Source organism: Ammospiza nelsoni, chromosome 13 (genome assembly GCF_027579445.1).
Source record: "Ammospiza nelsoni isolate bAmmNel1 chromosome 13, bAmmNel1.pri, whole genome shotgun sequence".
NCBI classification, from domain to species: domain Eukaryota; kingdom Metazoa; phylum Chordata; class Aves; order Passeriformes; family Passerellidae; genus Ammospiza; species Ammospiza nelsoni.
In genome coordinates, this window is record NC_080645.1 from 14,555,053 (window position 1) to 14,578,276 (window position 23,224).

At 53.8% G+C, this 23,224-nt stretch overlaps 2 protein-coding genes across 2 annotated transcripts; one reads left to right on the forward strand and one right to left on the reverse strand.

Annotated features, from left to right (window-relative positions):
• Positions 1-23: 23 nt before the first annotated feature.
• FCSK (fucose kinase) lies at positions 24-8,305 on the forward strand. The gene is made up of 23 exons (XM_059481774.1): positions 24-291; positions 844-1,001; positions 1,099-1,149; positions 1,235-1,360; positions 1,482-1,554; positions 1,846-1,943; positions 2,092-2,172; positions 2,261-2,380; positions 2,560-2,701; positions 3,029-3,156; positions 3,253-3,354; positions 3,801-3,971; positions 4,045-4,112; positions 4,255-4,625; positions 4,860-5,070; positions 5,172-5,338; positions 5,431-5,658; positions 5,793-5,936; positions 6,091-6,210; positions 6,283-6,470; positions 6,664-6,763; positions 7,272-7,495; positions 7,678-8,305. Exons 1-23 carry the CDS (start codon positions 24-26, stop codon positions 7,792-7,794), a joined length of 3,456 nt encoding a protein of 1,151 aa, XP_059337757.1. The 3' UTR covers positions 7,795-8,305.
• A 316-nt stretch (positions 8,306-8,621) lies between these two features.
• Positions 8,622-23,198, reverse strand: COG4 (component of oligomeric golgi complex 4). The gene is made up of 19 exons (XM_059481367.1): positions 23,042-23,198; positions 22,511-22,593; positions 21,115-21,229; positions 20,073-20,247; positions 19,281-19,474; positions 18,765-18,870; positions 17,532-17,689; positions 16,989-17,047; positions 15,430-15,563; positions 14,779-14,897; positions 14,280-14,446; positions 13,474-13,639; positions 13,120-13,182; positions 12,537-12,653; positions 10,865-10,957; positions 10,456-10,539; positions 10,045-10,146; positions 9,523-9,651; positions 8,622-9,314 (listed from the first exon to the last, which is right to left on the reverse strand). Exons 1-19 carry the CDS (start codon positions 23,186-23,188, stop codon positions 9,180-9,182), a joined length of 2,346 nt encoding a protein of 781 aa, XP_059337350.1. The 5' UTR covers positions 23,189-23,198; the 3' UTR covers positions 8,622-9,179.
• Between the last annotated feature and the right edge of the window lie 26 nt (positions 23,199-23,224).

Here is a 23,224-nt window from a genome sequence, read left to right on the forward strand (position 1 = left end):
CACGCCCCAGCCCGGTGCCCAGCATGGGAATCCCCGGTACTCAGCCACCGGGATTCACCCCGGTACCCACCCGGCGCATCGGCAGCCCCCTGAACACCCCCGGTACCCAATGCCCCCGATACCCAGCTCGGTACCCATCTCAGAACCCACCCGGGGCACCGGCACCTCCGGACATCGGCACCCCGGTACCTATCCCCGTTATCCATCCCGGGAGCCACCCGACGCGCCGGCATCTGCCGCTACCCACCCCAGGACGCACCCAGTGCGTCGACACCTACCGGTACCCACCGCGTACCGATCGCACCCCAGCCCCCACCGGGCACCCACCCTGACAACCCACCGGGAACCGACACCCGCGCCCCCCGCCCGGGCACCCCTTCTCCCTGCAGAGAACCCTGCGAGGAGCAGGACTCGTGACAGGGGTGACGCAGGGCACTTAGGGGTACACAGTGCCGCCGAAGCCCTTTTTAGGGCAGAAAACGTCAAACCACCATTCCCCCTTGGCAGGCCCCCGAGATGGGGGAAAGGGGGAGAGGCACAGGGGTGGCTGTGCCTTTAAGGGTCCGTGCAGTGCACCTTGGGAACTGTAGTCCTTCAGCGCAGAGCGCCCCCGTGGGACTGCGGGGATTGAACTAAACATCCCAGCAGGCCCCGCGGGGCCAGGCTGGGGCAAGGGCGGTACTTATGGCGGCGGAGTGGAGCGCTGTTCTCCTCACCTGCCGGAGGGGCCATGGCGGGGTGTCCGCCCTGCAGCGAGGCAAGTGGCGGGGCGGGCGCCCCTTCTCCCTTCCTGTGCGCGGCGGCGGGACCGGCTCTTGACGCCGCCCGCCTCTCGTTTGGCAGAGCTGGAGATGCGGCGGCTGCGGGGCGGGCTGGGCCCGCGCCCCCCCGCGCTGCTCCTGGCCGTGGAGGACCCCTGGGCCCGGCTGGGCAGCGGCGGTGCCACCCTGAACGCTTTGCTGGTGGCGGCCGAGCACCTCAGCGCCCGGGCCGGCTGCACGGTGAGATGTGACAGCTGCTGGTGGGTCCGGGGAGGCTGGAGGGGAGGGGGCGCGCCTGTCCTGTCTCCACTGACTGTCCCCGGCTGTCCTCTCCCAGGTGGTGACCGCTGATGTCCTGAGGGACGCCCGCATCCTCATCTTGCACATGGTGAGAGCCGACCTGCAGGCCAGCATGGGACCTCTCATTGCACCCTCTCCCTCCCGGTGACCCCCCATATTCTCCGTCCCACCAGGGCCGCGATTTCTCCTTCGACGACTGTGGCCGTGCCTTCACCTGCCTGCCCGCTGAGGAGCCCGGTGCCGCTGCCGAAGCGCTGGTCTGCAACCTGGACAGCCTGCTGGGGACCATGACACACCGGGTCTGTGCAGCCTGGGGACGGGGCCCTGGGGCTGGGTTTGGCTCCCAGCAAGATGGAGGCAGTGTTGGGTTCCTGGGCTCCTTCCCTGCCGTCCCTGGGCACATGGTTCTTCTCTTGGCAGCTCTGTGTGGGCTCCCCACCTGGCGTCTGGGTCTGCAGCACCGACATGCTCCTCACCGTGCCCTCAACACCAGGTGAGTGGCTGGACACTGGCCTTGCTTCCAGCACCTGCTTTGGCGTGGGATGGGGTTCTGTGAACCAGCAGCATAGCTGGTTCAGCCTGTGCTGTGCTCCCATGAGGGTGTGGATGCTCAGCTGTTGCTGTCCTGAGCGCGGTTGGGAGCATCCATTGTGCCTGCAGTGAGGTGGCCAAGGCTGGATGTTGCTGTCACTTCCACTGCTGTGGTCCAGGTTTTCAGTCAGTTGTGCTCAGTGTGAGTACATACACTGCCCCAGTGAGCCCTGGTCTCTGTCCCTCCCCTCAGGGATCAACTGGGATGGCTTCCAGGGTGTCCGAGTGATCGAAGTGCCCGGGAGCCCAGCATATGCCAGGAACCATGGGGTCTACCTCACCAATGAGCAGGTTGGGGCAGCTCACCCTTCAGAAGGCATCCCTTGGAGGTGCAGGGATCCCCAATCCTTGGATCCCTTGGATGCTGAGGTCACAGCACTGCTGTGGCTGCTTGGCTTGGGGTTCCCTGAAGAGCTCACTGGGGTGGTTTTGCTCCTAGGGGCTGGTGCATGACATCATCTACAAAGGCACAGAGGCCCAGATCCAGCAGTGTGCAGGGCCAGATGGCACTGTCCCACTGGTATGGCATGACTCAGGTGTTGGTGACTCTGCCAGCCCCGTGCCTCGTGTCACCACAGCTGCAGCCTCAGCCCTGATGTGCCTGGCAGGTGTGTGGGATTGTTTTCTTCTCCTCGGATGCTGCTGAGCAGCTCCTGGCCACCCACGTCATCCCTCCTCTGGACGCCTGCACCTACATGGGGCTGGACTCGGGGGCACCACCCATCCAGGTGACAGCTCTCTGTGGGGGATGGGACCTTTGCCACACAGGTGTCACTGCTGGGCACCCCTGTAGGGTCTGTTTGCCCTCACACTGCCAGATTAGGGTGGGAGAGGTAGTGGGAGGGAGCACCCAGTCGCAGGGTGGGGTTCAGGATGGCTGGACCCTACAAGTCCCTTCTCTCCCCAGCTCTCCCTGTTCTTCGACATTGTGCTGTGCATGGCAGGGGGGATGACAGAGGAAGGTTTTGTGAAGAGTGGTGGTGATGTCAGTGTGAGGAGCGCCCGCTCCGTGCTGTGGACAGCTCTCCGTGGCTTCCCTCTTAGCGTGGGTGAGTGCTTCCTTCCCACTTCCAGTGGAGTGTCTCTGCCCAGGCAGTTGCAACTGGGTGATCTTTAGGATCCCTTCCAATCTCGACCATTCTATGATTTTGTGCTGCAGTGAGTGCATGTGATGTGACCCATTCCTGGGCCCTCTTCCCTGCATGGGTGGACATGGGGTGGTCAGGGTCTGATGGTCATCTGTGTCACCCCACAGCTGCGGGTCCCCAGGTCTCCACTCCTGCCTCTTTAGCTGGGGATGTTCAGCCTGGCTCACACGAATCCTGACACACCCACTTTTTTGTCAGTGTGCTGAAAGCTCTCCTGTCCCCCCCCAGCCTGCATTCCCAACGCATCCTACGACTACATGACCTCCTCTGCGAGTGACCACATCCGCAGCCTGACCCGCCTGCCTAGCTCTGCCAGCCACCTCCACTTCTGCAAGACAGCCCATTCCCATGTGGATGTATGTCCTTCCATCCCCAGCCTTGCTCATGTGCATTTTTTGGGGGCTGCTCTGGGCTGTGTGCCCTGGTCCCACATGTCTCTGTGCCCTTGGCAGCAGCCCTGTCTCCTGGAGGATGGCTCTTCAGTCACCAACTGCCTGCTGGAAGGAGCTGTGCAGCTGGCAGCTGGCAGTGTCATCCAGCACTGTCACCTCCAGGTACCTGACTAGGATGGGGGTAATGCACAGCTCCCAGTGCACTGAATGGGCAACAGGGTGACATATTGGTGCTTAGGATGGAGGAACCACAGCTGTGAGATTTGGGGTGCCCTTCCTCTTTGAGGCTGCCTTTTGACTGGTGCTGCGCACTTTGGTGGCTGTCACCCTCTGCAAGCAAGGGGATGAGGTTGTCACTTCTGGCCTGTCCTGAGCTGGAACCAGGGCAGACCCTCTCCTTTGGGGGCTCTGTTACGGTTGTGAGCACTGCAGGCTGTTGCCTGGCCTGAATTTCTGTAGTCTGTGTTTCTGCAGCCTTGTGACAAAATTACATCCTGTCACCTGGCTTGTGCTGGCGCCAACTTGTTTCTCAGGGTGATTGTCCCATTCCAAGGTCAGGATTTGGCTCTGATCTGGGACCAGCCATGCCACTGTTGCTCCTTCCTCAGGGTCCCCTGGTGATTGGTCCTGGCTGCCTCCTCTCGGGCCTCGATGTGGGCTCCTCAGCAGCCCTGCGGGGCTGTCCCCTGCGTGACGTTGTCCTGCAGGGCCACCACGTCCGGCTGCGGGACCTGCCCTGCCGCGTGTTCACTCTCACCGGCCGCCTTGACGACTGGCAGGTAAGGGGGCAGTGAGGTGGCACGAGGCTCCCAGCAAAGCCAAAGTGTGACCAGCCCCTCTGTGTCCCTGCAGAGCCCTGTGGAAAAAGCCACCTACCTGAACATGCCCTGGGCGGAGTTTTTCCAACGGACGGGTGTGCGGTAGGTGCCACGTGTCAGGGTAGGACAGGACACCCAGATCCTGAGGTGTCATGACCACCTTAACCCATCCCACATTCCAGCTCCCCTCATGGAAGGTGTCCTCGAGCCCCAGGGCCGTGCTGATGGTTTCTCCCTCCATCAGGGAAGGGGATCTTTGGGATGCTGAGACACCGCGGAGGAGCCGCTGCCTGCTCAGCGCCCGGCTCTTCCCGGTGCTGCACGCCCGCGAGGCGCTGGGGCTGCAGGATGTGCTGTGGCTGCTGGGCCTGGCCATGGTGCCCAGTGAGCAGCTGGCACGCTGGAGAACGGCCTGGCGCATGTCCTGGCAGGAGCTGCTGCCCTGCCTGGACACAGAAGCTGAGCTGGGTGCCCGCCAGGCCCTGTTCTTCCTGCAGGGCCAGCACAAGGTGCGGCGGGTGCTGCTGGGGCGCCAGGACAGCAGTCTCCTGCCGCTTGCCCGCAGTGCTGTCCATGAGGGCTACCACAAGGCCATGCTGGACACGCTGGATGAAGGTGAGCTGGACTCATAAGCTGCATCTTTCATTATTAGGACTGTTCAGTGCTCCCCACTGCCTTCAGTGGTTCCCCCCTCCTATTGCAGGGATGTACCTGCAGGGCATCCAACAAGCCTGGGTGGGTACAAGCCATTCAAGTCCCGCTCTCCTGGGGATAGCTTATGGCAGAAGCTGGTTGGGGTGCAGTGCAGCCTGACTGTGCTTTGTAACCTCCTTTTATTTTATTTTCTAGTCGCCTCCATGGCCGGTGATGCTGGTATTGCAGCACGGGCACTTGCCTGTATTGCTGACGTCCTGGGCTGCATGGCACAAGGGGAAGGGGGCTTGCGGAGTGGTCCTGCTGCCAACAGGGAGTGGGCCTCAGCTTTTGAGCGCCTGGAGAGCGGGGACATCGCTGGGGGGGTCCAGGAGCTGGCAGCTGAGCGGCAGAAGTGGATGAGCCGGTGAGGCTGGGGCTGGCAAGAGGCAGCTGCCCCATTCCCATTCCAGGCATTGGTGCTGTCATGGAGATGTGGCAGTGGGCTCAGCATCTCTCTTATCCCAGGCCAGCTCTGCTGGTAAGAGCAGCTCGGCATTACGAGGGGGCCGAGCAGATCCTCGTCCGGCAGGCAGTCATGTCCTCATGCCAGTTCATCACCGTGGAACAGGTGGAGCTGCCACCCTTGGGGCACTGGGTGCAGGCGGTGTGTCCAGCCCGCCTGGACCTCTCTGGTGAGCTCATTCCCTGAGTCAGATGATCCTTGTCTCACTCCTGAGGGAACAGGAGTAAGGGTGCCCCAGGAGGCTGATGGTGAGTGTTGCAGGTGGCTGGAGTGACACACCCCCCATCACCTACGAGCACGGGGGGGCCGTGGTGGACGTGGCAGTGCTGGTGGATGGGTGCCGGCCCGTTGGCGCCCGGGTGCGGCGCATTGCCCAGCCGGAGCTGCGCCTGGTCACCCTCAGTGGGACACCACAGGGCAAGGTGGTGGCAGATCTGGTGTGCGGGGAGCTGGAGCACTTAGAGGATTACTGCCAGCCACATGCACCAGGTGAGGGCTCATCTGCCAGCCTGGCTCTGTACCTGCAATGTCCTGTTGGTGCCAGGATGGCCCTTTTTGGGGCCGGTGGGATGAGGGAGCAGGTAGCACAGCAAGCATCAGCTTTACTTCTTTTTTGTTTTCAGGAGCCCTGCTCAAAGCTGCCTTTATCTGTACCCAGATTGTGCAGTTTCCCTCACAGAGACCTTTACAGGAACAGCTGATGGAGAATTTTGGGGGTGGATTTGAGGTGCACACCTGGTCCAAGCTGCCCCATGGGTCTGGCCTTGGTAGGTTTGCAGGGAAGGGGCTGGGTAGTCCCTCACCGGTGCCTGGCAGTGTCTCCTGCTGCTAGCACCATCATGGGGCATCCCCCTTGCTACCCCCAATCCCCAGGGACACAGCAGTGCCTCACTGCCCTGGCCTTACCTGTGCCCCCTGCAGGCACCAGCAGCATCCTGGCAGGAGCAGTGATGGCATCCCTGTACCGGGCAGCAGGGAAGGCTGCCAGCACTGAGTCCCTCATCCATGCTGTGCTGCACCTGGAGCAGAGGCTCACAACAGGTAGGGCCTGGGGGAGCAGCTGACCCACAAGCTGGGGGTCCCAGCAGTGACTGACAACCCTCTACCCTGCAGGGGGGGGCTGGCAGGACCAGGTTGGTGGGCTCATTCCTGGCATCAAAATCGGGAGGTCGAAGGCCCAGCTGCCACTCAGAGTGGAAGTGGAGCAGATCTCAGTCCCTGATGGTTTTACCCAGACTCTGAACGATCACCTGCTGCTGGTGTACACGGGGAAGACTCGCCTGGCCCGCAACCTGCTCCAGGTAATGCCTGGGTGCCTCTGGGTGTCACAGGCTGGCCTCTGCTCCCCCTAGCCTTTCTTGGCATCCCCTTCACTTGTGCAGAGCTTTGGCCCCCCAGAGGGAGCTGGCACCCAAAGGCCGTGGGTGCAGCACTATTTCACCAGGTGCTGCCAGAGTCAGGAGGACAATGACAGGGACATTTGGCCTCTTGCAGGATGTGGTGAGGAACTGGTACGCCAGGCTGCCCTCCATCGTGCAAAATGCTGACGCGCTGGTGAGCAATGCTGAGGAGTGTGCCCAGGCCTTGAGGCAAGGTGTGAGCCCCCTTCCCTAGGCCACGTTGGCCCTTTTAACAGCTGAAGAAACACAAACTTTCCCAGGGAGAGGCTGTGCAGTTTCAGAGGGGAAGAAGGCTGGGGGGGTGCAGGCTCTTGCAGCTGCAGAAGCTTCAAATACTCCCCTGAGCCCACCCTCACCAGGCAATACCCCAAAATTCAGGCTTGAACAAAGATTTTGAGGAAGAGGGGGTTAGACATGCTGAATCTGATTGATTAGCAGTGCACCACTGGTGACAGGGCTGGGGGCCCTGCCTGGTCAGTGCAGCGGGTTTGTTTGGCTGCTGCAGAGAGGAAGCAGGAGCATTAAAGCAGGCAAATCCTCCCCCTGTGGAGGATTAAAAATAGCAACGTGACAGAGCTGCTTGGCCAGCAGAGCTGGGAGGAACTGGAAAAGAGAAGGCAGAATTTAGCTTGGGCTGAGCATGTTTCTGCCCTTTGGGTGAGAAACAGAGACAAGTAATTAGCAATATTCCCTCCTCTGCAGGTGACCTGATGCTCCTTGGCAGGTGCCTGGAGTGCTACTGGCAGCAGAAGAAGTGCATGGCCCCGGGCTGCGAGCCGCTGGCCGTGGGGCGCATGATGGACGCGCTCCGGCCCCACGCCCACGGGCAGTGCTTGGCCGGGGCTGGCGGTGGAGGCTTCCTTTACATCTTAACCAAAGCCCCCCGGCAGAAAGAGGCTTTGCAGCAGATCCTGGCAAACACTGAGGTGAGCTGTGAGCCCCCACTGCTGCAGGCAGTGTGCAGCATGCCCACAGAGCATGAGGAGCATCTCTCCCCACCACACATGGGGTGTGATTGCTCGTTGTTCCAATGCCCTCCCTGGGACCTCGCAGGTGAGAAGGGGTCCTTTGCTGGCTCCTGCCCCAACCTGTGACTCTCTTTTTCTAGGGACTGGGCAACTTCAGCATCCACAGCATTGAAGTGGACACGGGTGGTTTCTCTGTGGAGGTCGTGGGATGTGACACCAAGGACAGTGCTCACCCTGGAGGGGACAGGGCTGTGTGAAGGCCTTCAGCCCTGGCCCATTCCTGGCAGATACCCAGAACAAGTGCAGGGCAATTCCCACTGCTTTTAAGGGAAGCTTCTTCAGCCAGCTCCATCAGGTGCCTTAGGTCTCCATATGTCCTTTTTGTGCTACTTGCCCCAAAGGCCAGAGCCTGGAGAAGTTGTGACAAGTTGTGCAGGCAGGCAAAACTACCACTGCTGGGTGGCCTCGCTGGAGGGACAGTTTGCTAGGGCCTCCAGCCTGATTTTGGTGTTTCATTCCAGTTTTTACAGTCCTCCAAAAGGAAAAAGCTAGCATTTGTGATGCTGCATCTAGCAGGAACCTTCCTGCTCTTCCAGCAGCAGGAACCCAAACTGACAGTACAGCATGCAATGCTCCTGCACCAGGGATGCAGCTGGATGTGGAATCAAGACCCTCTCCTGTCCTGAGGCAGTTTCAGCAGTGAAATAGTGACTGGTGAAAGCAAGTTACTAGTCCATACAGTCTGAATAAAAAAGATGGTTCTCAGCATGTGTTTGTGCCCCTCTGTCCCTAGCAGGGCTGCTCTCTCTTCACAGGATAGCAAAGGCGCAGCATTGCATGGGAAAAGCTTTTCCAGGGGTGGGAATGGCAGAACCTGCATGCAAGGGCTGGTCTTCCCTGGCCCTGGCTGAGGGAGACAGCACAGGACAGCAGCCACAGAAGGCAGCCAGGCAAGACAAGGAAGATCCTCTGGATGCCCTGGCACAGGGTAGAAGAGAAGAACTGGAGCAGAGCAGAGCTCTTGTCCCACATCTCTCCAGCTCCCTCCAGGCCCGCAGCTGAACACACCGCTGGAGACTGCAACTCAACCAAGCAAGGTTTATTTACAGAGTAGCTGTACAGAGCCAGCAGGGACACAGCCCCACTTCCTTCAGAGGCTTTCTAGTGATTTTCCAAGCACCTTCCCAAGGAAATCACTCCTTTTCCCTTCCACAGAACAGTTCCCATCACCACCAGGAGAGAGCCAGGGTTCAGCATCTGTGACTCCAGTAGCTGACCCTTAAACTGGGGGCACAGAAGGAACACAGCTGCAGCAGCAGACCTGTATTTCAGCCCCACCTGTCCTGGCTTGTGGCCTCCTGCAGGGCAGCAGAGCACAGGGAGTCAGGAGCAGGCACTGGCCTGTGTTCTCAGAAATAGCATCATCCTGCCCTCAGCATGAGAGATTCCTTCTGCTCCCACAGAAGGATGGCAGGTCTTCTCACCGAGCCCAGGAAAACTCTTTGCTCCAAGGAATGCGAGCAGAAGGGCAGACATCATTCCATCCCCACAGCCTCAAACAGGCAGCCCCAGGACAGGATGTGGGCAGGCTCCAGGACTGCAGCCTCAGCTCCAGCGTGGTGCTGATCCAGGCTCTGCCCAGCTACAGGCGCAGCCGCTTGATGTCCTCGCTGCGGAAGTCGATGCGCAGAGCCAGCACCTGCCGCACCTCGGCCGGAGTCAGGCGCCACGTGAGGGGACCCGAGTTTGGACCCCAGTAATCCAGAATCTCTGTCACCTGGAAAAACAGGGAGCTGTAAGAGATGGCTCAGCACTGACTGTCCTCACAGGTAAGTTTGAAATCAAGCACCATCAGATACAGGGAAACTTCTCCAGGTTCTCCACACCTTGTGGGTGTGATGATATGTGGATGAACTGAGGAAAGCCAAGTGCAGGGCAGTGGTGTTCCCACAGTCCCCCAGTAGAAGCAGACAAGTGCAGCTCACCCTTTCCAGGTTGAGGATGGTGGCCATTTGGGAAAGACGGGCAAACTTGTCACGGATAGTCCACGTGGTGACTGTGGTGAGGTAGGCTATGAGGGACCTCAGCTCCTTGTCAAACTGCAAACCACCGAGCTGTGAGCACAGAGTGAGATCTGTTAACTCTCCAGGCAGACCATGGGGTTGTGCCAAGACACCAGTTAAAATCACAGGGAGGCAGGGGCAAGTCTCTGAGCAGGCACGTCCCAGTTAAACCATTTATTGCAGGTAGGGTGGCTTATGTTTAGATCCACCTTAAAACCCAGTCCCTTTATTGGTGCCAGCTCTTTTTAAGTCCCATCACCAAACCCACTTTGTCCCTGTGGGTGCTGATGTAAAGGCATCCCTGAGCTGGTCACTGGTGGTTGCAGAGTTTCTTATAGGGTAATATTTGAGGGTAGAGGGTAATATTTGCATCTGCCCTGCCCCATCCTTTACTGAGAGTTTGCAGTCAAGACAGACTACATGGTAGAGGAGTGTTTTGCTTACCCTGCTGAAGGTAGATTTGAGCAGCACTTTCTCCAGTTCAATAGCTATGAGACTGGTCATAAGCCCAGTGAGAGTATCATAAATCACTGGAGACAGTCCAGCCTGGAAGCAGAAACCTGTATCATTCTTGTCAGGAAAAACTTGAGCAGAGGTCCCTAAAGCCCAAGGCTAGGAGAGCTTGCAAATAAGGACTTGCAGGCTCGGCAACTGGGGAGCAGCACAGAAGTGATCCAGGTACTCCTTGGGGCCTGCAAGCAGGCTTTGAGAATTGCAGGAGAAGGGAGTGACTGGATCCCTACGAGCCCTGCAAAGCACTGGAGGACACCTCTGCTTGCCAAGCAAGGGAGGAGCTGGAGGATGCCACGTGGAGGTCTGGCCAAAGCCTGGCAGGCTGCCACCTCCTCCTCTCACCTTGAACTCTGTCATCTGCTGTTCCAGATTGACGATGAACTGCTGCACCCAGGGATCATTGGCCTCATAGTCACTGAACTCCTCCTGACAGTGAAATGCAGAAAGGCATTGTTTACAGGAATGCAGAAAGACATGCATTTTCAGGCCACATTGTTTATGTGGCCTGAAGAAAACCACAGCCAATGGCCCAGAGGACAGGAAGGGAGGTCCCTCCTGAAGCTGCACTTCATCCCTTCTGCTCCTCCGTAGCCAAATGTCCCTTTCCAGGCTCGGCCGCAGAGCAAGATCTGGGTATTTTACTGGTGCTCTGTGCCAAGCAGATAACTGAGGGGAAGGAAATGACTGTGCTGCTGAGCAAAAGACAGAGAGTGCTCAAGTACAGCTGGAAGCAGAGAACACAGAGCCTCACCTCCTCGATGTTGTGGGAGACAGAGAGGAATAAGTTGATCCATGGCTTCACCTGGGGTTTGATGGCTGTGCTGTTGAGCTCATTGAGACCTTCCTGAGCAAGACAGCAAGAAGAAAGGACAGTGAGGCACAAAACATTTACAAACAGGCTGTCTTGATGCTGCTTCCCAGCTTGGGAAACTGGCCCACAGACTTGCACAGGAAGCTGCACTCAGAGGGCTCAGATCCCACACTCTTCCGGTGCCGGAAGGCTCTGAGGACACCATGACAAGAAGAGGAGGAAGGATGTTGGCCCAGAAGCTGCTGTTGTGCTGACTTGCAGTGTGGTCTGAAGGGCTTGTGCTTGCCCACCCCATCCCACACAGCTGCAGATATCCTGGCAGGAGTGAGGCACCTGCGGTAGGTAAAAATGCAAACTCCATTTTTTCACTCAGCACCAGCCAGGGCACAGTGACTGAACTCAAGTGATGCCTCCCACCTCCACTGCAGCTTAGCTCAGTAGGAGAATCTAAAAGGAAGATAAAAGCTGTAACCACGGTTAGTTCCCTGAATTAATCATAACCCCAGCACATGCCATCTCCCCTGAGCAGCAGGCTGTCAGCAAAGCTGTTCTGTCCCCTGTGATGAGAGCTCTTAAAGCCTCTCCTGCCAAGCCACCCCTCTTTGGCTCAGCAAGGTGTCACGAAAGCTCACTCACTATGAAACTGTGTCGGTTCTGATTCTGACTGGCATTTGATAGAAGATTTTAACTAAAACTGGCATTTCTGAGAAGGGCCTGCTGGCAATTGTCCTTTTCTGAGGTAAATTCAGCGTGTGTGTGACTCAGGCAGCACAGGAGCTTCCTCCTCAGCCTCTTGATTGCTTCGCAGCCACTTTTAAAACCACACTAGAGTCAGATTGGAGACTGTTACTCCTTACTGATAAGCTCTTTGGTTTTAATACTGACCACAGTCCCCAGGAGGGTTTGCTGGCAGTGCTGAACTGAAGGCATCTGCCTGCGCTGAACTGCAAAGCCAAACAAAAAATAATCTGACCCCTCCGTGAACTACAAAGGCAAACCTACTTAAAAATATTCTCCTTTGCTTTGTTTCTTTCCACATGAGGTACTAGGTCTTCCTGCTTCTCTCCCTGCCAGAGACCAGTGACATTTTAGGTCTACATTTTAGACACTGCAGGCCCCAGGAGACTGGATTTAGCCAGAGTCCTCTGTTCCATGCTGTGGGAATTTGCATTTGGGAAAGGAGGAGAAACCTGAGAAAAGGGCAGCTCTTCTCTACCAACAGCCTGTCTTCAGCATTACTTAGTGAGGCTGTGGACAACTTGACAATGTACTGTGCCACGAGGGAGAATGGAGGAGATGGAAATGCTATTAATATTTCTTTTCCTGAAAATGCTGAACCAACTGCAAGCCCATGCTGAGTGAAGACAAATGAAGCAACATTTCTTCTGGCTCTGCAGCTGCTTCTAGTGCTTTTTATGCAGCTGCCAGCTGGTGTGGCTGTGTAAACGGGCTGGGGCTGTTTCCATGCCTCAAAGCTGACTGATTTGCTCCCTCCTGCACCCTACCCAGCACTCCTGGAGTCAGACATGGCCTGGCCCTAGGCTGGAGTGATTCCTACCAGAGTTCTCCCTGAAGACACCAGCAGCCAGCAGTAATTTGGAGAGACACTCACCTGCAGCAGGTCACGGAATTTGTTGGAGACAGCAGCCATGTCCGAGAGGCAGCTCTCAATCTTGGCCTGTGCCTGCTCACCCCCAAATCCTTGGCTAAGCAGTTTGCTGCAGTCACTCTGCAGGGAAGAGATCCATCAGCAAGCTCCAAATTAATAACCTGGGCAGTTTTTATTCCTTTGTGTTGCTGAGCTCTGGCTGCCCACCAGCGTGTGGGATAGGACAGGAGCCCAACTCTTGCTCCTGCAAAGGCAGAGGCTGCTGGCTCCAGCTGAGGGGAGAAAGGACAGCAAGAAAAGAAGCCAGGGGCTGTCTAGCCCAGTATCAGAGAACTGCAGACTCTCCATGATGCACAGGTTATTCCTGCACCAGGTCAGTCAGGCTGGAGGAACTGGTATTTCTGGCTGCTGCTGTCAGCCGGAAATTGCTCTGCCATCTTAAAATTCCTTCCCTAAGGCTGGAGGGCAAAGACCTCAGGAACTCGGGCATATCAAAGACCAGATGGTTTACTTGACCCCTGCCTCCACCAAGGGAGGATATTATAAATTTGATTGAGGAAAAACCAGTAAAGAATATAGACTGCACCTCCAAAGTCTTCTTTAGGGTCATGATGTTTTCACTGCAGACTTCCACATTGTTTAAGGTCACCTGAAAAAAAAACCAAAACAAACCCAAGCTGGATTAAATGGAATTTCCCAGCTCCTCACCCCCAAATCCACACATTTAATCTATGCCCTGCTAACAGTACAGACTGAAATGCAAGTTCTTAAGGGACAGAGTTGCTACTGTGAGATCAAAGCACTGCAGATTCACTGAGTTGCATGAAGCTAAACTCCAGCAATGGAGCACATGTGCTGAACCCCCAGCTAGTACAGAGTTCAAGACAGTTTACTGCTTTTCCTCAACATCCTTCTACACCAGAAGAGCTACCAAACCCACCAGAAAGGACTGCTTGGCCTCGTCTGTGCTTTCAATGCCTTTGGTGTCGAACTTGCCCTGCTGCAGGCTGCTGTGCATGATGTTCACAGCACTGGTCACCCCTCTCTGGAAGTCCTGGAAGGTCGTGGCTGGGAATCCCTGCTTCAGCTTGTTGTACAGAACCTCCCTATAGGCAAGCAGAACACACCAGGGTTTAGAGCAAGCAAAAAGAAAATTATGCTCTGTGCCTGGGGACAGCATTCCGTCTGAGATCTGACCTGAACAAGGTAGTGGAACTTCAAAGGGGAAAAATATGCTGGCAAATATCTCCTGACAGCATCAGAATGCTGAAAGAAAAACATAGCCACCCAGTTTCTGAGCTTTCCTGAATGTCCTTCCTGCAGCTGCCTGCTGTCTTCAGACACAGATCCTCACTCCCACAATGGAATGAAAAATAGCAGGACAATTTCTGCAGTCTCACCCAAGTCTGAGTCATCAAGTAACCCGCAGTACAACTAAGGGCAATCATGTACTCTCAGGCAGGGTAGTATCCCAGTGCTACAAGGCAACTCCATCTCATAGGGATTTTGGGCCATCTGGTTCTTTTCTCTGTTTGTCCACAGGTGGATCACCACTACTGTGAGAAAAGATGCCCAGATCCAGCTTCCCACATCTGCCACTTCTGCCCAGATCTGCTTCCCATAAAGAGGAGATGACAAGCCAGAGGTTCAAAGGCAAAGAACACAGGAAGACCATCTGCCAGCAGCCACTGTTTGCAGAATGTGAGGTGGAGGCCCCTTCCAATGAACCTGCTGTGTTTTCATTACCTGAAGTCAGACTCCAGCTCAGTGGTGGAGTGGTTGATCATAGCACAGAGACAATCTATGCTGGAGCTGGACAGAGCACGCCCAATGCACTTCTTCACTATATAAAACACATCATCCACCATGCTGGAGGTGAGCTGGCCCTTCTCATAGCTGTCCATGGCAACAGCCTGCAAAGAAAGCTCTCTCAGTGCCCTGAGCTCTGTGAGCAACGCTGCCCTAGCAGTGCTGAGAGACCAAACTGCCCATCTGCCCCCTTCCCCCTGCACCCTGTGTGGTGGCACCCCTCAGACTAGGCTGCAGTAGCCCAAAGACCTGGAAGATGCCTGGGGTATGTCTGAAGTCAAAGTTCAGAAACAACCACTTGCTTTTCAAGGCCAAAGGAAACAAAAGACTCTCCCAACAACTGCAGATTTGCCATGTATGCATATCCCTCCCTTGGGATGCTCACCAGAGGACTGAGGAGCACACAGAGAAAAGCATCTAAGAGGTTTTCCCCCACCTTGTTGACAGTCTCCCTCATGAAATATTCCTCCATGGTGATGTAGTAGCCAATGAGCTCTTGCATGGTGCAGCTCAGCAGACAGTTGTTGAGGAGCTTGTCCAGGTATTTTTGATGCTCTGTGGAACAAAAGAGAGACCTATCAGAAGGAACCCAAGCCAGGAGGCAGCTCCACTGAGTACCCTGGCTGTTTGTCTCATGGGACCCAACAGACAGACACCTGCCAAGCCCAGCCTAAAACAAATCACAAGCCTCAACTGTGGAGCTGAAATTGCAGAGCTGGATTTTGCAGGTGACTAAAGTGATTTCCAGAGCTCCACAGAGTACCAAAAGCCTGAGCCTTTCTTTTTTTTTTTTGTGGTCTCCACCTTCAGGATTTGTGCCTGCAGTGACAAAATGGTTCTTCCTCTCTTTGGGGACTTTACTTTGTTATACTCTACAATCATTCTTAACGTTGGTTTTCCTGTTAGAGGGAACAACCAGTGCTGAAAACAGGTTTGTAAAGTCTAGGCTACACAATGATCTTCCACAGAGCACTCCCAAAATGTCTTTGCAGACCCTGTGTCCCTCTGCTCTGCCACTAACTCAGGTATATCTCCATTTCTGGCTTTGATAAGCAGAGCCTATGAGTATTGGTACTCAAGGTGTTACCTTGCTTTACCTCCTCTGAGGCCATGGCATCTCCCACCTCAAAATCAGCTATGATTCGTCTCTTGATGAACCTCAGGTAGAGCTCACTGCGGGCATTCATCAGAGTGACTTCTGTTAAAATAGGGTCAAGCTCCCTGGAAGAAACAGCAAGAATCAAGACAGCAAGACTACAAAAGGAGAGGCACTAATTTAATTCAGTTAAGTAGTTCTCTGTTCCCTTACTATGAGATCAGTACTGCCCCTTTCCATCTGTGCTGTTGAGAGGCAAAGCTCAGCAGAATAACTGGTATGTGCAAAGAATGCACACACACAATCAAAATACCTCCTGGGGGAGATCTGGGGGATATCTCTACAATTGTTTTTTTCTCACAAACTCTACTCCAAGATTTAGCAACACTCCCCCTCTTTTTCCTCATAGATCTGAGGACATCCACGTTGAAATCACAGTGGTAAGGACTGCAAGACTCAAAGCAACCTGGTGTAACTTCAAAATGAGTCCTGTTTTGAGTGGGAGGTTTGACTAGAGGTCTTCATTAGTCCTTCCCTACCTCAGTTTTGCTACAATTCCATGAGCCCTGTGTAGCCAGTGTTAGAAATGCCTGGTCCCTGCCATCTCCATGTGTGTATTTTTGTGCACAGACCCGTGTGTTTCTCTGCAGATGATGAAGAATCTGTTTAAGCTCAACAGCTCAGGAAATGTGAGATAAAAAAAGCATGTTACAATGCAGAACACAGTGTTCAGATCAGAGATGACTGAAAAAAAGAAAGACTGACACATCAGCTTTTTCATCAGTGTGCACAGAAGAATTTTACAAATCCTGCTTGGATTTGTAAAATCCATGGTGGACAGGTGGGAGAAGGAAACACTACCTTTATTTTAGAGATTAAAAAAAAAATCAGAAAACTGGGATGCATGCAGAGTTACTCAGAGCAAATAGTAAGTAGAAACATTAATTATGCAGGCTCACAGATAGATCTTCCTTGAGGAACCTGTTTTCTTTCAAGGCATGTTTCTAAGTCAGGCAGTCCCAGAAGGGCTGGGTGCACTTTCAAATGGCCTTGCTTAAGGGTTATGTAAATATTTACGATAAGAAGAAAAGAGGGAGATTGAAAGCACTGCAGTTTGTTGTTAAGAAACTGATGATATGGAGCTGCTGCAGCAGCAGTACAGATAAGGTAAGATCCAAAGATTTATTCCTGTTTGGGTCATAAATTATCTGGCAAACAGCTGCTCTGTTTTGTGGGCTCCAGGGGCTGTACTCTGGCCATGGAAGGGCAGTGGGCACTGAGTTAAAATCTCAGTCCTTCATGTGCAGGGATATCAACAGCCCTCCAGGAATGCTTAGAGCCAAGGCTTAGAATTAATGACTAAGCAAAATAAAGCCCCACTACAGAAGCTTCCTTTACAGAAGGGCAGTGAAGGGCACCTAACAATTGAATTTTTAAAATTAATACCCACAAAGCTTCTGGAAGAGTGGGAGAGTTATCTAAATGTTAAGTAGTGTTAATAACAACTCCAGAGTGAAAGGTTAGATAGCATAAAGAGTTTTTCTTTGTACCTTGGTTCAATCTTCTCTGCAGAAGAACTTCTCATCATGCTATTCTGGACTTGCTGGAACTGCAATCACAAAAGAAAGGGAGTCTTTGCTGATGACTTGTACTCTCTAAGGGTAACAGGAATGCTTTGGAGGAAGCACTGCCAGAGAAGGGAATCACATAAGTTCACTTCCTCCTCCCCCAAGGAAGAGCTCATCCCTCCAGGAAGGGTGTTGGGATGGGACTTGACCAGAGGCACTCAGGTATGTGACCATGAGACGGTAACAGCAGAAACAAGACAGGGGGGAAGGTGTACTGAAAGCACCCTACAGACCTGCACAGCACAGAGTGCCCAGGGTGCATTTACCATGTTCCAAATGAATCCTTCTCTGCTTCACAAAGCAGTTACAGACTGAACCCCTTCAGCTATCAGGGTAAATAAGGAGTAAAGCAAGGATTCTCTCAATACACAAGGCCAAACTCTGCTGCCCCTATGGCAGTGGGAACCCACAGAGCTGGCTGGAGGGCACAGCTGGCTGCATGAGGCAGCCTCACACTGCTCTCACCTGCCTGTGGTAGTCCCTCTCCTTGATGAACTTGTCCACCACCTTCTCCACCTGGCGGTCGCACTCCACCTGCAGGTGCTTGATGAGGGTGTAGAGCCTCCCTGGTCCATAGTAGGTCTCCACAATGGGCTGGTGGGTCTCCACAATGCGAGCAATCCCTGCAGGGAGGGGACACACACTCAACCAGCAGTTCCCAGAGCACAGCAGAGCTCCACAGCTCCACAGATCAGACCTAAAAAAGGATCATTCACTCCACAGATAGAGTACAGATCTCCTGGAGCAGAAGCCATCTCTCTGTCCCTAAAGAGAACTCCTGCCATTCCCTGTGTGCCAGCTCCAGCTGCCCTTCAGCTCAGCAAGATACAAGGTTTGAAGCTTCCCCAGGATGAAGCCACACAAGCTAAATCTGGCAGGGGGCACAACTGCCACCCAAATGCAGTCCAGTCCCAGCTTTTAGCACCTGCAAGGCTACAGGGAAAAATCAGCCCAGGGAAGGGTCTTGGGCACACACTTGCTGCAGAGAGCAAGCATTAGCAAAGGCAAGAACTCCTTGGAGGAAAAGTTCATCCACAAGGAAGCATCTCTACAATATTGCCTTCTTCTCACAAACACTCTACTCCAATAGTTAGCAACGCTCCCCCTGCTTTTAACACTACTGGCAAGAAAGCTCTACTGGTGCCAGGCTGGGAGAGTAACTTGGCAGGGGTGCAGCCTGGAACTAGAGCAGATTTCACAGAGAAGGTGGTTAATCACCATGGGATCTCAGGTACTGTCTGTGGCATTCCCACAGAGCATTCCTATTCCCTTCTCTGCTTTCAAGTTCCCATGGTGCTTCTTGAAGAGCCAGGCCTGGAGGCACCAACAGCTGCTCGTCCCTAAGGGATCTGATTTGTTTGTCTGGAGAGCTGCAAGCCTGAAGAAACCTCCAGGGAATATCTATTTGTTTTGAGGATGCAGAGAACAGGAAGAGTCTGATTCCTGGGGGGAGCCAACAAATCCTTTGCAAATGCACTTTGTGCCTGTACAAGATGTACACGGGAAAACTTGCTTATTGTGATGCCCTCTCCTGGTTAGAATAAATCCTACCAGCTGTGTCCCTGTCCTCGAGTGAGACACCTGTAGCTCAAAGGAGAACGAGGCATTTTGTGAGCTGAAATTGAAAGCATTTAAATTGATGGATAGTCTCATCATGGACTATTTGCAATCAATCAGGAAGGAGGAAAGGAAGATTACCTTCGAAGAGGAGTGTCAGGGTGTCTGCAAAGATGACAGCAGCTCGACGGTCACTCATGTCTGTCCCCATCACCAGCTGCAGGTTCTCTTCTGCTTTGTTGGCCACCTGCATGGCAACAGGACCAGTCAGCTGAACACCCAAAGGTATTCTTCAACCCACAGGTCCTCCATCCTTCCCCTAGAGAGCTTTTATTGGCCTTCCCAATGCAAGAGCTATTGTTGTTGCTCCTCCTTTGACCAGGGATCCTTTCCTCTCTTGTGGAAAACTCAAGGCTCAAGGAAAGGCAGGAACTTGCTCTTCTCTTTCCAGGCTCATTGGATAATTTTTAAGCAAGTGCACAGAGCAAGACACAGACACCAGAAAGCCCATCCCAGCATACAAATGCAAGGAGAGATATGAACTAAGGCCAGTGCTACTTTTCTAAGGTGAACAAGCCACTGCCAAAATCTCCTTCCACAACATCTATTGACAGAGACTGGGTTTTGCTTTCCCCTGGGTGTCACAGAGCCTGTTACCTGCTTGCAGAGGTACTCAGAGAACTTGCTCAGCCCCTCTTCATGCAAGCCCAGCAGAGGAAAGATCTTGAAGAACCGTTCCACCTGGGGCAGGTCTCCCTGCTTCATTGCTGTGTCAAATTTCTCTGTGACAATTGTCTTCAGACGCTGCTCTGCTTCCTGCAGGAGCTTCAGGTTGGCATCAATAATTCCCCCTGGTCAAAAGGACAGAAAAGAAAGGGAAAAGTGACAGCACATTGTTAGTATTGTATCAAGGGCTACTTTTTTCCCCAGGAGAGAGACCAGCACTGTGCAGCCCCAAGCTGAGAAGGCAGAAGACACACTGGAATTCCTCTACAGGCACAGATAGACAGGTTGGTGCAGGATGTAATGTTGTGATTTTGCATGAAAGACAACAACACATCCACTGGGATTTTCCTCTTAGGAATCTACCAATTTACCCCCTCATTTCCAGTTGCTCTGCTTGGTAGCACACCATGACACAAGAACAATTGATAGCCTTCTCCCTCACTTCTTCTGGCCTGAACACTTTGTCCTTTGCTTAGTTAGCACCTGAAATACTATTACAGCTGTGTGCCAGGAGCTTCCTTTTCAATTAATGATAATTCTGGTGTAATAACGCTTCAAAAACCTTCACCACTAAGTCAGTCTGTAAAATACTAAGTAATATCTCTGGCCAGCATTAGATTTTCTGCTTTGTCTGTTGGGCTGAGGCAACCATGGGAAATGAGCAGCCTCTAGATATCCACTGGAAAGGTGACTCATGAGCATCTCCTCACAAACAGTGCTTACCCTCCTTGCCCTGACGACTGAGCTCAATCACTGACTTGTCCAGACTCAGATAGCGATGGATGTGAGCTGCTGCTTGTTCATAGTCTTCATTTCTCAGGGCTGTCTGAACTCCATCCATGCAAAACTTCAGGTCAAGGATGTCATCAGCTCTCTGAATGGCCTGATAGAGCCGGTTCTGAAAGAAAGGCAACCAGTGATGCTTCCAGCTGTGGGATGGACAGGGAGAGGGAGCTCTCAGAAGGCAGCAGGAGGGAAAAAGAGACTGAAGCACTTCTCTATACAGCAAAACTACTACATAAGCAAAAATCCCACACTACTCAAAAAGTGCTAAGACCAGTGGGCTCCACAGGATGGACAGCATATGTCAAAACTGAGGCTGAACCTGGAGGCCACAGTTCTCTGTAACAAACAGAGACCAGAGAGGACAGCACACATTGTCTGTCTGATCTGAGCAGTTGTGCCAAGTGCTGGCATTGACACCCCTCAGCCTGTCCCCAGACAAGGAACAGAACAGCCCAGATTCCTGACCTGGCTTGGGTGACAATCTCCACTGTCCTCAGCACTGTGTAGCTGCCAAGATTGCTAGTCACCCTATTCAGGGTATTCTACCAGAGCTGCATGGACAGAAGGGGATGCTGGAGAACCAGCCATTATATGGAGGAGCATTCCTGGAAGTGTTCAAGGCCAGGCTGGATGGGGCTCTGAGCAGCCTGGGCAGGTGAAAGGTGTCCATGCCAACTGCAGGAGAGTTGGGAACAAGAGGAGCTTCCAGCCCAAACCATTCTATCATTCTACCAGTCTTATACCATGCAATGCCCATGCAATGCCCAGAAGGACACAGCTAAAATCAAAATCACAGCAGCTTCCAGCCCACCAAAGGCAGGGCACATCTGCTGTGCTGTGAGCACAGAACACACAAAGACAGAACACAGCAGCCCTGCATCTAAGCAGGAACAGACAGTGGGGAAGGTGCACTGAAAGCACCCTAGACTGGCACAGCACACACAGAGTGCTGACAAGCCCCAGCCCCTCAGCCCGGTACCTTGGCGAGGTCGAGCTGCCGGACCTTGCTGCTGACGTTCTCGGCCAGGTTGCAGGTGAAGGTGACCATCCCTGCCAGCTGCTGGGCATCCCCCTCAATCAGCTGCAGGCTGGGGCTGAAACACACAGAGCTGGGCGTGAGAGGCACACAGGAACCACCTGGGGCTGTGCAAGGAGCGTGGCTGTCCATCCAGGAACAGCTGGGCCTGTCACAACACTGCCACTCATTCCATTGCCTTCCTCTGGGAGCAGAGCAGGAGGAAGGAGCAGGCTGGCTGCTTTGGGAGAGGCTGCCCAGAGCAGCTGTGCCTTGCCACCACACAGGACATGAAGGAGCCACTGGGCCCTTGGGACATTCTCCACTTCTGAAGTGGAGGTGAAGGCTGGATGTGGGATCTCAGCACCTCAGGATGGAGGTGCAGAGAGGCCGAGACCACCCTTGGGGGGCTCGGGAATCCTGGAATGTTGCCAGAAGTGTCTGGTGGCAGGATTTTGATCCTACACAGGAAATGACACCTGTATGAGGACTGGGAGGATTTCACTGGGTGAATGGTGAAGGGATAAGTTAGTTAAAGTGTAAAACACAGGGTTTAGGATTTTGGTACAGGGGGGTCTAAAGAAGTAAGATGGAGGAATTGGGGTGTGTCCTGTCCTTCTTCTTCTTCTTCTTGGCCTCCATCTTCTGTGGTAGTGGTGGCACTTTGGGATTGGTCATTACTAAAAGTGCACCGGTTAATAAGGGTAGAAGGTATTGGGGAGAAATGATAAATATTGTACACGTAACTTAGGGTATAAAGATAAGTGACCGCCCCAGGGGCTCGCAGTGTGCCCATGGCTGACTTGCTGTGCAGACCTCTGTCGGGCTGAAAGAAAATCTTTTAGATAAACAATTAATAAACACCAAGACCGAGACAAGATCAGAAGTCTCTCCTCGTCCTTTGAAGCGCTGGGCTCTTCAAGGCCATCTCTGGGCCTTTCCAGGCCACCTAAACACCACAGAAAACCTTGCAGCTGGAAACCTTTCCTTAGAGCTCTGCTAGACACAAAGGCCATTCAGGATGATTTCCCAGCCTGCCTGCACAAGTTCACCCTGCAGGGCAGTAATATTTGTTCACACCTGGCACAGCCTGGCACAAGACACCTGATCCAATAATTGATGCTGAAACCTGGCACACTCTGAGATAACACCTTCAAAAAGCTTTTGAGTCTACACCAAAACAGGTCACTCTGGGTGAGGGCACAGCTGGAAGAACTGGGGATGAGGATCCAACTCGTGTTCTCTACCACAAACTGATTTAAAGTCTGATATTTTCTGAGAATGGACGTGCTTCTGCTACAACACTGACAGGAGTCTCTGGGCCATGCAGCAAGGAGAAGGAAGGGGTTGGAACACTAACCCCATGCGATGAAGGGCAACCATCTTATTCTCTATAGTGCTTTGCTGCTCCAGGAGGGCATCCAGCTCTTCCTGCACGACTTTCTGAAAAAAATAAAAAAATGAAGGAGGTGTTATGTGACTTCAGCTCTCCTCCAGACCAGCAGTTTATCATAGATGCTATATCCAAGCCAAGGACACAAGGCATTAGTGCTTCCAAGAGCTCATATGACAAATAAATCCTTTCTAAGCTCTCTTAAATCCTCTAAATCTTTATGATTTTTCTATTTGAAAGCATCGGTTTTGGAATCCTCATCACACCGCTTTTAAGTCAGATATCCCACAAACTCCTCCCCTGGCTGGGCTTCCAGTGCAGGAGATCCCAGAATCTTCAGGCTGCTCTCGATTCAGGGATCCGCGGAGGCGACACCGACCCAGGGGTGGGTAAGTCTGTGTCAAACACCTCTAGAGAGTGCGCAGCAATGAGGGGCACAGTGACAGCGGGGTATCCGCTTTTCGGGGCCCCGCTGCCTCCCTGCCCGGCCGCACACACCTCCTCCTCACACAGCCGGCTGTAGGCGGCCTCCAGGTCCGCCAGCTCGGTCAGCGACTGGATCCGCTCCATGGACAGGGCGGAGGCGGCGGGGCCGCCGCTCTCCCCCGGCGGCGCCTTCGGTCCCGTCGCCGTGGCCGCCGCCATCTTGGCACACAGCTGACGCGGTCGAAACCACCGTGA